General features: G+C 50.0%; 4 protein-coding genes across 4 annotated transcripts; 2 read left to right on the top strand and 2 right to left on the bottom strand.

Annotated features, from left to right (window-relative positions):
* Nucleotides 1–85: 85 nt before the first annotated feature.
* On the top strand, nt 86–1,826 carry ACHE_60967A (DUF890 domain protein; the record flags this gene model as incomplete). Its single annotated transcript, XM_043282201.1, has 10 exons — nt 86–174; nt 225–272; nt 323–398; nt 449–459; nt 507–605; nt 654–727; nt 774–900; nt 952–1,042; nt 1,095–1,358; nt 1,410–1,826. The coding sequence occupies 10 exons, from the start codon at nt 86–88 to the stop codon at nt 1,824–1,826; spliced, it is 1,296 nt and encodes a 431-aa protein (XP_043139603.1).
* A 95-nt stretch (nt 1,827–1,921) lies between these two features.
* Nucleotides 1,922–4,861, bottom strand: ACHE_60966S (tetratricopeptide repeat protein; the record flags this gene model as incomplete). Its single annotated transcript, XM_043282200.1, has 1 exon — nt 1,922–4,861. One exon carries the CDS (start codon nt 4,859–4,861, stop codon nt 1,922–1,924), a length of 2,940 nt encoding a protein of 979 aa, XP_043139602.1.
* A 681-nt stretch (nt 4,862–5,542) lies between these two features.
* Nucleotides 5,543–8,341, bottom strand: SWI6 (putative APSES transcription factor (MbpA); the record flags this gene model as incomplete). The annotated part of the gene is made up of 3 exons (XM_043282199.1): nt 5,543–6,228; nt 6,279–7,959; nt 8,024–8,341. The coding sequence occupies 3 exons, from the start codon at nt 8,339–8,341 to the stop codon at nt 5,543–5,545; spliced, it is 2,685 nt and encodes an 894-aa protein (XP_043139601.1).
* A 576-nt stretch (nt 8,342–8,917) lies between these two features.
* Nucleotides 8,918–9,916, top strand: ACHE_60964A (uncharacterized protein; the record flags this gene model as incomplete). Its single annotated transcript, XM_043282197.1, has 1 exon — nt 8,918–9,916. One exon carries the CDS (start codon nt 8,918–8,920, stop codon nt 9,914–9,916), a length of 999 nt encoding a protein of 332 aa, XP_043139600.1.
* Nucleotides 9,917–13,581: the final 3,665 nt, after the last annotated feature.

Raw genomic sequence — 13,581 nt, 5'->3', positions numbered from 1 at the left:
GATTAGGGCTTGGCCCACAGGTGCTCATGGTAGGTAGGGAAATGACAATTTACTTATCTTGGCCGCTGATGAGTTTACAGAACATATGGACACTATGAGAGCTGCGCGCAATATCTACAAGAACGATGTCGATTTCATGGCGCTTTCGCTGCAGTCGCCAGAATTCGCTAAATAGTACGTGCCTGTGGTCGCGTGACCTCATGATAGACAACTGATTCCGCCAGTTTAAAACCAAATGGACAATTGGATTTTACCGATCCAGATGCGGTGCGGTACGAATTGAGACATCGGACTGGCCGATATGGGAGCTGATTGATAGTAGACAGTTGACCAAGAGTTTATTGAAGCAAGATTTTGATCTGGAAGTTGATATTCCCGAGAACAGACTATGCCCACCGGTATGCCGTATCCCCACCATTACATTTCATTCGCTAATTAGTTGTATCAGGTGCCCAACAGGTATATCATCGAAGGATTCAGAGCTAGCTCACATCTAACATTGCAAGATTGAATTACATCCTGTGGCTGCAAGACCTGCTAGATACTACCGGAGACGAGTACCGTGATGACTACGACCCTGACCGTGACGTTACAGGGATTGACATGTATTTCTCCGGCATCCTGATATTTGATCTCTGCTAATGAACGTCCAGAGGAACAGGATGCTGCAGTATCTATCCCCTTCTGGGATGTGCCTCGAGGCCAAGGTGGAAGTTCGTGGCCACAGGTTAGCAACAACGCCCTGTGCGTTGGATCAGAGGCTCACAAATCAGATATCGATGATGAAAACATCGAAACTGCCACAAAGACGGTAACCAAAAATGGACTCGAGTCGCGGATCCAAATCATCAAAACGGATCCCAGCTTACTCGTTCCGTTGCAGAAATCGGGAGTTGAACGGTTTGTACGACACAGACCGGAGATACCAAACCTTATTGCTGACAGGCAAAGGCTTGATTTTACAATGTGCAACCCTCCATTTTACGCATCGCGCGATGAGATGATTGCCTCTGCAGAAGCGAAAGAGAGGCTACCATTTTCAGTGCGTCGCAATATTGCCTTTATGGATAGAGTAACAGACTAAACATTCGCAGGCATGCACAGGAGCCGAAGTCGAAATGGTCACCACTGGAGGGGAGCTTGATTTCGTCGCGCGGATGATCGAAGAAAGCATCCGGCTTGGCGAGAAAGTCCTATGGTACACCACCATGCTCGGAAAACTGAGCAGCGTCTCCGTGATTGTCGAAAAGCTAATCAGCCACAACAACCGCAACTATGCCGTCACAGAGTTCGTCCAAGGCTCGAAGACAAGGCGCTGGGCAGTTGCATGGTCTTGGGCCGATTTACGCCCGGCTATGGTGCGTTGACACCTGTTCCGATTGTCTTAAGTGATACTAACAACTGCATAGAACGTAGCCCGCGGGATAACCAATTTCCCCAAACACCTCCTCCCCTTCCCCTCCGAATCGACCTTCCTCATATCCAACACCTCAATCGACGACCTCTGCTCCAAATTAGACGCAGAACTCAGCGCTCTCCCAATTCAATGGCACTGGCGCAAGAACCTTAGCACGGGAATCGGCTTCGCAAAAGAGAACGTCTGGTCTCGACAAGCGCGGCGGAAGATGCAGAACCCCGAGACTGCGGAGAAGCACAAGATGGAGATTGACGAGGGCCAGGTGGCGCTGGGGTTCAAGGTACAGTTAAAATTGGATGGGATTGAGGAGACGAGAACCAAGGTTGTGATGCGATGGCTGAAGGGGACGGATTCTGTTCTATTTGAGAGTTTCGTTGGAATGTTAAAGAGGAAACTTGAGGGAAGATAACAACGGTCTATCATGTTATATACCAGTACATCAAACCGAAACGAAAACTCGTATTCACATCGCATACACTCATTAACCAAAGAAAAGCAAATTTTTTAAGATCCAGTCCCAACCTCACTCTGCAATTCCTTCAACCGACTCCACCCCTCACTATCCTCCCAGAAATCCTTCCCCTTGCCCAAAATCCCCCTCACAGCACTCCTGGACTTAAACCGCCAATCCTTCGCCACCATCTCGCTCTCCCCATCCTCATTCTCAACCTGCCCCTCCTTATCCATAGGCCCGTACTTCGCATACCCCTCACGCACCAACCGCTCCGTCGCCTTAACGACATCCAACCACTTCTTCTCATCGCCCATTTGGAACGCACCCTGTGCGGAGGACGCAACAGTTGCGCGCCACGCTTTCTCATGCGCTTCGAAGGCTTTACTGGGTTGATTGCGGAAGTACTCGACGCGAGCGACAAGGAGCCACAACGAGGGGGAGTGCGTGATAAGCGGCACGACGGAATGGTCGATCAGCGAGAGGATCTGGCCGGGGATGGTACCACTGCGGACGATGCGTTCGGAGTTAGGATCCGCTTCGTTCACGTTGATGAGGAGGTCTTCGTAGCTGTAGTCCTTGGTGAGGTGGTCGACGAGCATGCCCAGGATGGGGTGGTCGATGCTCTTCTCGCCCTTCTTTGGGCCGAGCTGTTCGATGAGACGGCGTTGGGCGTTGATCACGTCGCGGAAGGGGGTGTAGGGTGGTGGGATTGAGGCTGCGACGGTGAGGACGTTGTCCCAGATGCGAGGGTCTTCGTGCTTGAGTTGGGCGGCGCGTTGGAGGGCTGTGAGGGCTTCGCGCTTACGCCTGAAGGGGTCTTGGGGCGCGGGTGCAGGTGCGGTTTCGGAGTCAGCGTCAGCGTCGGTATCTGCGGTTTGCTGTGCGACGGGGTCTTCTGATGTATCATCGGCGGGTTTGGAGGTTCGGAGGATGGCGGCTGCCAGGTTACTCCATGCCTCTGCGTCGCTCTCTTCGAGCTGAACGGTGCGGGCGAACGAGTCGACGGCATCTTCCCAGTGCTTGAGTTCCAGCTGGACACAGCCCAGGGCGAACCAAGCGCCGTGGTTGATGCGGTTGATGTGCAGACTCTTGCGGTACGCTTCTTCCGCCTTCTCCAGCGCCGGCGGCTTCATGGTGAGATAATGACGGGCCAGAGAGCGCTGGGCACGAGCATAGCGCTGGCCAGAGACCTCCCATGAGCGCTCGTACATTGCTGGGTCTGTGTCGATGTCACCCAGGATACAGAACAAGCGGGGCGCGTTCGCGGGGAGGGGAAAGAGTTCTGGTCCTTGGAATGTCTCGTTGTCGCCTGCTGGTTCGTCTTTGTTGGTGGGCTCATAGAGCTGTCCGCGGATCATTTGCTTAGCCTTTTCTTCCCTTTCCGTGGCGGCGTAGCAGAGGGCAGCTTCGGCCCACATCTGAAGGCGTTCGTAGATTTCAAGTGCGGTTCGCAAGCCTCCAAGGTCGACCCAGCGCTTGGCAAGTTCAGCTTCGAGATCCCATCTTGTCGAGAAGTTCAGGAGCCAGATATACTCGAGTCGTTCAGCAGCGGATGCTGATTCGGACTTTTCGGGTCTGGGAAGGAATGTCGTAGGTTCTTCGGTAGACTCCTCTCCAGTTTGTGCATCGAGGCTGGCGGTGTCTGCGATGACCTGGTCCACAAGAGCTTGCATCTGCAGGACGGATCTCTCAACCGTTCTTGACCGGTAACCTTCGATCCGACTGCGGAGCAACAATGCCTGGGTGTACACTTGCCAGTTCGAGCTGCCACCTTCAAGGACACGAGTGGCGTACGGGTGGGTTTCCTCGCGAGTCAGACCGTTCTCAGGCGTAGTGTTTGTAATTGCTGAAGCCAATGCAAGCAAAATAGAGGAGTCGACAGCATCGAGAATTGGCTGATCACCAGCATCGATCGAGGCCAGCGCAGGGGAAAGGCCGGATTCATCCTGGACAGTCATTGACTTTTCCTGTTCCTGAGATTCTGGGTTTTTGGCGAAAGAAATAGACTCCAACAGGGTATCATCGTTCAAGTCAAGGTTCTTCGGACCAGAAGGTTGCGAGTCATCCTTCTTTTCAGACTCTGAAGCAGCGCTCTCAGTAGTTGCGCTCTCGTCCGCACTCTTAGCCAGAATCACCAGCTGACTGATATCACGGTCCTGGAACTTAGTCCTCTTTCCCAGCCGTCCAGTCAACGCGAACTCAAAATGTCTCTCCGTAGCAGCACGCTCAAGATCCGCGCGAGCCTTGGCATCGAATCCATGGTGAGTATGCATCGTAGCCCTCTCGAGCAAGAAGCGGCCCTTCTCATGCGGGGTATACGTTGAACCCTCACCAAGCACCACCTTTGTCAGCTCATCCAGATCCTCATAGATAACATCCTGCAATGTACTGGTGACTTCCGAAAGCATCTTCTGGTGCAAGAAGTTGACACGCATCCGAGCAGTCCTTGCGACAACGGGACCATCAGCCACCAAGACATCGGCATCAACCAGGATAGCCTTTGCAATAGCGAACAACTCCACATTCGGAGTCAGCTTGTACGCTGCCTCTCCGTCCACGGTAAGGCCCCGAATGATCTGATCTCGGACACCGCGAAGAGTAGCTACCTGAGATCGCAGAGCTGACGGGAGGATAACCTCCGCCGGTCTGAAGTTCAATGCAGGTCCTGTGACGTTGGACTGCAGAAAGGAAAAGAGAGCCGCGAGACCGATATGCAGCAGTTGCGAGCGTTGCTCCCCTATTTGCGACTGTGCAACGGACTTTGTCTTCTCGGCCACGAAAGTGGTATAGGAAATATCGCCGCTGGATACCTTCTTGATGGCGTCTTTATCAGAGGGAGTCTGGCCGAACACCTCCTTTGCAACTGGCAGTTCGAGAATCGGGACCACCTCTGCATCGGCCAGGTGGACGGGCTCATACTGGCCCTTGAGAGGCGATGCATTGTCGAACAGGGTGTTCAACGATGCCGAGTAAGGAGTCGTCTCTGCCATTTTTGAATCTTTGATTTTCTCCAAGACAAGGACAAATGTGGGGTATCAAGTGTTAAGGAACACCAAACAACGTGGAACGACACGAAGCGAAATGGATGACCACAACCTATTGCATGCTCTATAGCAATCTAACAGTAGTCTCTGATCCACAGCCAGCAAAATGAACAATAACAGAAGTATCTACAGAACAAAAATCTCAAAATGAAGCCTTCAGACCCCACCGATTTCTAAATTTTTTTTATCGATAAGAGAATTTTCGGAGGGCGGTGGGGCTGACGGAAGGCCGTGGCATTATGACTTGCAGTCAGGAGGACGTTTGTCATCTCCGCAAAAAGCACCATAGCCACGCACTTTTTCACCAATACACAGCTCCAGGTGGTCCTCGGTAGAAGTGTATAGAAGATGGAGATGAATATGGCCTCACATAAAGATGATTCAATCCTATATCATATTATGATGTATCCAAAGGAAGATAAACATATTAAATTGTTCCTGGGGTATCTGCAAAGACAGACATTGAATGCGTAAAACGCCTCTCAACACGCAAGGAAGAAACATCAACGCCACGAATGCTAAAATATACAATAATATCCCATATAGACCATCCAAAAATTCACAAAGCCAAACCATTATACAACAAAATAGATCGTAAAGTCTCCAAGTGACGCATGTAGATGAGCATCACCAGTCTTGCCCCCGGTCTCGCATCAAAATCTCGATTGCCTCATCTTCCGGAACCGGATTGTCGTTCAGTTCTTTGACGCACTGTGTCAATCCTTCAGCAGCTTCGTCGACCTGTTCAGCGGACCATCCGGTACAGGCCATGACCATTCGACGGTAATTCTGCCCCAGTACTACATTCTTGGACTTGAGACGTTCTACCTCTGCCAACAGTTCATCGTTCACTCCCTGGTAGCAACTGATCCGCTTCCGCAGGACCTCGGGGGAAGGCAAGGAAGCCAGATATGCAGATTGCTTTTCAGATAACCCAGCCGTTGGATCGAATGATTCAGGGAAGATTGCCTCGAATTCTTCGATATCAAGGCCCGACTCTTTATCCGCATCTCCGACGGCCGCTACCTTTGACATGTCAAGCGATTCACCGCGCTTATCATTGAGGACCGTATAGAAGTCTTCTAATGACCGCTCGAGGTTTCTGATCCGTCGGTCAAGCTCAATGCGATCAGAACCTTTGCGTTTGAGATCATCGAGCCCTTTCTGCTCGATTTGCCGAGCCTTTGCAGTCTCACGGATCCTTGAATGCCAATGATCGAACTTTTCTTGCTTCTGAGTTAGACTCGAAGCGAGTTCACGGTCAAGACCGCCTAATGCCTCTTGCACCATAGTGGTCACTTGGGATAAGGTTGCTACATTGCAATTAGTATTGAAGACAAAGCGGAAAAGGAAGATAACTCACCATCTAAAATTTCCTTCTTGGTCTTAGCAAGCTGATCCGTAAAAGAGTCTCCCTTGTTGGCCTGGGAGTTGCCCTCTATCATATCTACACCAACGCCGTAGTCTGCAGGCCGGAGACCAGTGTGATTGGGGATGTGGGGGTCTGCTCCCACTTCCAAAAGCTGAGGCACAAGAACAGAGCGTGCGCGTCCAGCTAGATTGAGCGCAGTATCCCCTTGGTCATCCCGTAGGTTGACAATCTCAGAAATAAAGCGCCCGAGTGTTATAACTTCACCCGTGATCGGACCGTTCTGGCCGTTCTCAACAGTCCCATTGGGGGCATGCGTACTGACTGTCGAACCACCATGGCGAACAATAAACTCGAGTAAAGCCTCCAGGTAGTGCTTAGCCGACACATGACCTCCGCCTCCTGTTGCCGCCATCACTGCAATATGATGCAGGATTGTCCGCCCACTGTAATCAACCATGTCAATCGTTGGTGCAAGTACTTGTAATAAGCGAGGAAAGCTCCGGTAGTCCAAGTTGTTTCTTGTCCCAACCGATTTTTGCAGGGCAGTTTCTCCTGCGCCGTTCACACGGTAGATGCTCACGCCCTTCTGAATGAGTGCGTGGACAAGAGGCATGCGAGCAAGCATCGCGGCCCAATGAAGTGCATTGTTTTGATACTCGTCGAGAGGAATCTCCAGGTCTTCGTTGGAAAGTTGAACTAAGGCCGGATGGCTCGAGAAATCCTTCGTCCGCTTATCAAGGAACAAGGTCATGATGAGTTTCGTCTTTTGGAACCTTTCAGGGGTCGACGCTGCAGGAAGCGGATCAGAGGCGCGCGGGTTACCATCCACCATGGAAGCTGGTATATCCATTTCCTGGTAGAATGATTCATTCGGTTCTGTTGGTGTTGGCTCATGCATCGATAGATTAGAGGGCTCCTGGTGAGCCCCAAATGATTGTTCGTGATGGGAGGTAGACCTAAATCGTTTACGAGGGGGTTCTGCAGATTCCTCGTGATTAAGGCCTGAATTATCAACAGGCGGTAATCGTCCACCGTTCTGCATATGGTTGCTGAGGCTGTTATCGGACGCTATGCTGTACATGCTCTGCTGAGCGTTGAAGGGCATATGGGGCTCGCTGTTGAATGATTTTTGCATGACACTCGGCCGTCTGTTGACATTTCCTCGGGCGGCTGGAGAGTCAAATCGGGCCTTGCTGATGGCATTGACGGCTGTAGCGGCGGTGCGGGAGATGTTCTGGAAAAAGGTGCCCTGTTGTGGTTGAGACATGCTGCGATTGCCATCCATGCCGCTGTATAATCGCTTGCGCTGCGCAGCCATCGCCTGTTCTTTGGTGGGAGTGTCCATAATATCGTGCGTGGTGCCACCAGTACCGTTTGCGCTAGGGTCATATTCGAGCAACGGTCTCAATAACTCTTCGACGTGATATTCCCGGCAAAGATCCACGCCCCTGTGAAAGTTCACCCATGTACCCTGGTATTTACCATAGCCACCTTGGACCTTCTCATGTTCACCGGCCGCAATCTCCTTTTCAAGCGTTTTTGTCCTTCGAGCTTTGACCACGCCAGCGACTTTAAGGATCTGAGTAGCGTTCAACCATGAATCGTCACGACGTTTCATCACCGCAACTCCGTTGACTTCCATTTCGTAAACATGTACATTGGAATAGACAGCCTACAGCGAAGAGCGCAAAGTTAGCATTCACTCAGAATGGATAGAACAATTGTAGGGGCCAGACCCTGTATATTTGCGGCTTAAATTCTTCATGAAGGGATGGTATTGACGGCAAGCCATTCGGTTCATCGAAGCCACCATAACTGCTTCTCGAGCTGGCAGGCATGCCGTTGCCATTGTGATAGCTGAACGACATGGTCGATTGTTGTGATCCCTTCGGGGGAGGCGGTGTTGCTCTTGGTGTCGATGCCACGGAATGAGAAGTGTTGAATGAGCCCATTTGCGATTGTGAGAAAGCCATGCCATTGGTCGACCCGATGCTACTTTGCGAATATGACATGGGCAGGCCTGGACGTCCAACAGGGTTATTGCTGGAAACCATCTCAGGGTCGGTCTCGTCAGGTTCTCAATCGGTTTAGACACAGCACATGTAGCTTGGAGACCTGAGAATAACAATGCGATACTGTCAGCAATCACAAAACTTCTCGTAATATTCCCTAAGCATGCGGGACCAACCTCTTGTCCTAAGGCAGTGAATGTCGGAGAAGTTGTCGGAGCGCGCAAAAAAGGCGCGTTGTTGGAAGGGGCAACTGCACGGTTCACAAGTCCGCAAGGCCAACCAAGCAAAAGGCACAGTCCAGAATATTCAACGAGAGGAATCGATCTCTTTGCTTCTCTCGACCAGTAAGATAGGGCAGTTTCTCAGATCGTGCATGCAAACGGGGAAGATCGAGTCGCCGTGAAAGTCGCGGGGTTTCGTCGGGTCGCGTCTCGCGCTTGGCGCTTTCGCGTGACTTTCTGCGTCGATTTCCTTTTCGGGCCGCACCTCCGATTCCGATGTCTATGTCCGGCATCGACTGTGTCGCAGTTAATCGAGACGCTGCTGGGGGGAATATAGGGTTCCCATCACAATCCTTTCGTCATATCTACCCGTCTGCTGTACCTCTCTCATTCCGCCATGATGAGAACTCCGAAATTCACCCCGACCACTACTTTACCTACCATACCCTCCGAAGAATGGCGAAACCTCCTAAGGTCCTTACTCCGTGAATGCTCCTACCTTCCTGACCCCATCGCAAAGGGACACATGCGCGACTATGTGATGCAAAGATTCCGCCGATACTACTTTAACCCGCAAATACAGAAAGAAACAGAGCACCAGCGCAAACTCCGCAAAACAGCACTACAGCAACTATCTCTCCTACGACGCGCAAACGAAGGGTACACCAAACCACTGGAGCATGTGCTCCGGCTATCATACGGACGGACGGGGAAACGACGGAACGAATTGCTGTACAAATTTATTGCCCCCGCAACTCCCGTGGACAGTCAGGAGGTGGCCCAGCTGATCAATAAGCCTTTTGCGTACTATGATGGATGGGAACCACCGTCACTTGTGAGGGCGTTGCTCAAGGCGCAGCATGCCCATGGAATTATTAATGAGTTACGTGTTCGTCCACAGATCAAGTCTATTGAGCCGCGAATACCCGAGGAGAACAGTTGGGGAAGGCCAATTGCTGCGGTGCGTCGGAGGAATATTAGGAGCAATTGGTACACTGCAGCATTGAAGAGTCTGCTTCCACCATTACCAGGGAAAGAGCTGGATATACTGGAGGGGTTGATTTCGGGGGAACAACACTGGGAGCCACCGAAACGGAGAAAGGTGATAGAGAGCCCCAAAGAGGAGGAGGACAGCTACTTGAGATTCTTGGTAGATGGGCCACAAAAAGGGCATACGTTCCGGCAGTATGTCGATGGTCGACCCCATAAAATCACACGGCGGTTTATGCGGAGACTATGGCGACGAATCGACTGCCTGGTTCCTCGAATGTCGTGGAATGATGCCAGTCAGAAGTACGATTTCACATGGGCTGTTGTAAAGGCGATGCCAGAGATGTCTTTGCCTATGGACGATGACCCAGAGATCTTTGGGAACGTGAATCCACAGGTCAATTGATTTCGCAGTCCAAGGCTCTAAGGAACACTGAGTAGAACGATATCGCAACCTTCAGTTCAAATAACGATTATACGGCAACTTCCCTCATTAGCACTATTATACAGGTATAGACATGAATAATTTAGAGAAGTATTGAGAAACAGGCATCGGGACCTTAGATAGGCATTCCTGTGCTCTTAGTTCTAGGATAATTTATAATCGGTGAATTTCGACTGCACTGTAGACCACTCGGTAATCCGCGATGGAAGAAGGTAAGACATCCCAGAAACGTCCCTCTCCTCTCCCATCTTCTTCCCCCCACCCTCCTTCGTCCGTCAGCTTTAATACCCTCAAATGTTCCGACTCACTTCCGGCGCAACCCTGGTCAGAATAAGCTTGCCCTTTTGACCAAATGCGCCCAAGAAGTCCGAGAGACTCCTGGAGACCGGCGAGGCCGGCAATCAGTACATTATTGTGCTGAACATCTCAAAATACACGATCTCAAATCTCCGAGAAAATCAAGAAATTCTTAATTTGTGCAAGTTTCGATTCGCGCATGTTAGTGTCATAAAGGTCATCCCCTCTGGTGCACGCGATGTAACTGTCCGGAATTTTTCTACCAAGATCGAGAGACAGCTGGCCGGCATGGGTATCAGTGCTAATGAGTACCAGTTCGGCACCACAACCGGCCATCCTGCAATCGCGAGTAACAAGTTAAAACACCCAGACGACTGTTTTTACCCTGGGTCACGAAAGGTGAGGAATGGTGATATTGTTGCTTGGCCAACCTTCGTGGTTGAAGCTGATGTATCGGAATCTGTGCCGCGCCTTCATCAAGACGCGACGTGGTGGTTTGCCAATTTCGGCAGGATGGCCAGGATTGGCCTGGTAATCTCAGTCAGGAAAAACACAAAGACGATGATAATTGAACGGTGGTAACTGGTGCCTCCTGGGACCCCCAAGTTGAACAACAGTCATTGCGAGTCTCAGACAGATCAACGCCCACCCTCCGCTCGCCCTCCAGTCCGTCGCCAATAAGCAGCCTTTTGCGGCGCAAGTACTGAATGTCACGCCAACTACTGCCACCGGTGCCTCCCTTGTCATTTCCTTCCATGCATCTATGGACAGGGCCCCCGCAACTGAGAGACTGACCTCAGTTTCAGCGCACAGCAGCTCATGAAGTGCGCCGGACACCTGTAAGCGATGCCACAATTGAACCCCCCGTTTTCTTTTTCAGATATTTATCCTCGAGAATTGTTTTTATCCAACCCTGCATAGCAGAGGATCTTGTTATGTTTGCTCAGTTGCCTTGCTCGCCATTTATTCTCGGGGTGGCTGAATGAATGCATTTTAAGTTACTATGGGTAGGGTTCTTACGGGGAGAACTTCTAAATGGTTGTATTTTATGAGGGTTGTTTGCATCGTTTTGTTTGTTATTTCTTTATTTTCCTGATAGCAAGGCTTGCAGAAACTATAGAGAGACATCAGAAGACATAGCGATATTAGTGAGAAGCGTACAGGAGGGGGAAAAAAAAAGGAAAAAAGGATGAAACATAGGAAACCAGGACCCCGATATTGTCGGAACCGTAGAGACCATCCTCGGACTGTTAACCTTAAGAGCAGCTTCTGAATCTCTGAAAGTGTACCAAGAGCACTAGAGAAGACTTTTTCCAGACCTCATAAACAAGATTTCGTAATGATGGGTGCCGGAGTTGTGGAATACCGAGGGCTCTGAACGCCCTAACCCTAAATGTTGCTGGCATCAGGGCCCATCCTAAAGATAGTTTAGTTGATGATTCCATCTCAAAAGAGATTACTGGATTCATAATGATTTGTAGAACAAACGTTAACAGACATATCAATATCTGTGACCGACGATTGTAGTCACGTTCTTAGCGCCAACAGGCAGGGCTCTCTGTTTAAACTCCTCTTGCTCACTTCACTATCCTTGATGCGATTCCCATGTCTAATGACCCCGGCACCTCATTTTTGATTTGCATATTGCCGTTTTATTTAGACTCGCTGTCGCTATTGTTCTTAAATTCTTACCGGCTCTCTGTACTTGCCTGTTGAATGGTGCATAGGTCGCCTCCGCTGAGACAGGTAAGCCTCAAGAAGCAAAAGGATACCTCGTGTGAAGTAAGTGGATTGAAACGGCAAAGAGAAGCAATAAAAAGGTAGCACAGGCAGTGATAAGAAAGCGATCAATGGCATGTGACGAGAAGTTGATGATGCGCAGCCGAAAGATCATAGTTTTGAGAGTAGACAAGAATATGAACAGCGTAATGTGCCAATGGCCGATGTTGGTAATGAGACCCCAATCAAAGACGATCGCAGTTAGCGAGGATAGTGACGAGGTAGGACGAGGGGGAGAGGGGGAGTAGAGAGCAATGTTAAATCACGGCGAGCGCGATGAGGATGCGGTTGAAGGAGATTTCTTAACTTTTGTGCTTCTTGAAGAAGATCTTGCACCTTTCTCTTCTCGCAAGGGACTGGGATGCCGGGGCAGACAGTACGGTAGCTAGGGCACTGACTGGATCTGCAATAAAAACATGAGTCCGGTAATATTTCCCAAACAAGCAAATGGAGAGGGTGGCTGCTGGAGATTTCCCTGATGTCGTCTCGAAAATAGCTGGCTAAGGTGGATGAGAATAGATGAAAAGAAGATCATCTGTGATGTATTATGGCCCCTAGTCCATCATCGATAAGATTGGCGTCGCGGTACATTTTTGGTTGTTTCCATTAATACAATGCCCAAATGTCAGGTAGAATGGAATAAGCGAATAAATTGGAGAGATTTAGAAAGAACAGAGCAGAGGAAGGATTGAAGAAAGGGCTAAGATGGAGATTCACTGATAGAGGACCAATCCTTGATCCTGACCCCTACCACTCCGAAATTCCACGGTAAATCAACGCGTAGAGAGTAAGGTTGAGAAACCTCCATAGAAAATATTCCAAAATTCCTCTTTTTGCTTTCCACTTTCGCGTTGTCATGCGGAATAGCGGAATATACTCGGGGACTCATAATACTTCAAAGCGTTTTAATCTTGGACCGCTCCCCAGTCAGCAACCAAGCGCATCTTCAATCCTCTCCTCATTCTTCTACTCCTTCTACCAAAGCAGCTCCATGAGACGAGGCAATGAGTCAGTCCTCTGTATAGAATCGGAATAATGAACTAACTACAAACCAGATCCCAGCAAGCCAATCGAAAGCAGCCCTTTACCGCAAGAAATATCTTTCTCCTTCTCCTGTTCTGTCAATTAATTACTAACGTACAAATAGCAGCAATCTTCTGGACACAAGCCTCAGAAGCGCAAAAAGAAGAAAGATGAGCCCCGACCGAGAACGAGACAGAAACTGTGGGAGCAGCTGCAAAGCAACGGGAGAAACAACAGCAGCACCAACAGTTCGATTTTCCCACCGTTGCAGTTGCCCTAGTCGCGGATGTGAGTATCAAGGCCTTACACCAATTAAAGTTACATGACTAACATGGTTTAAGAAGACTGAGGATGAGGAGATCGCTACGGTTGTCCGCCAGGTAAACAAAACCCCTTCCACCTCTCATCATACGATATATTTAAGCATTTGAGCTAACTTCATATCTCCTTCTCCTGCTAGTATCGAGCCGAGAGGACTGCCAATACCCCGGGAATCCGACAAAAGCGACGACGAAGAGGATAGTATC

Source organism: Aspergillus chevalieri, chromosome 6 (assembly GCF_016861735.1).
Source record: "Aspergillus chevalieri M1 DNA, chromosome 6, nearly complete sequence".
NCBI lineage: Eukaryota > Fungi > Ascomycota > Eurotiomycetes > Eurotiales > Aspergillaceae > Aspergillus > Aspergillus chevalieri.
This window is presented reverse-complemented; position numbering and strand designations above follow the sequence as displayed.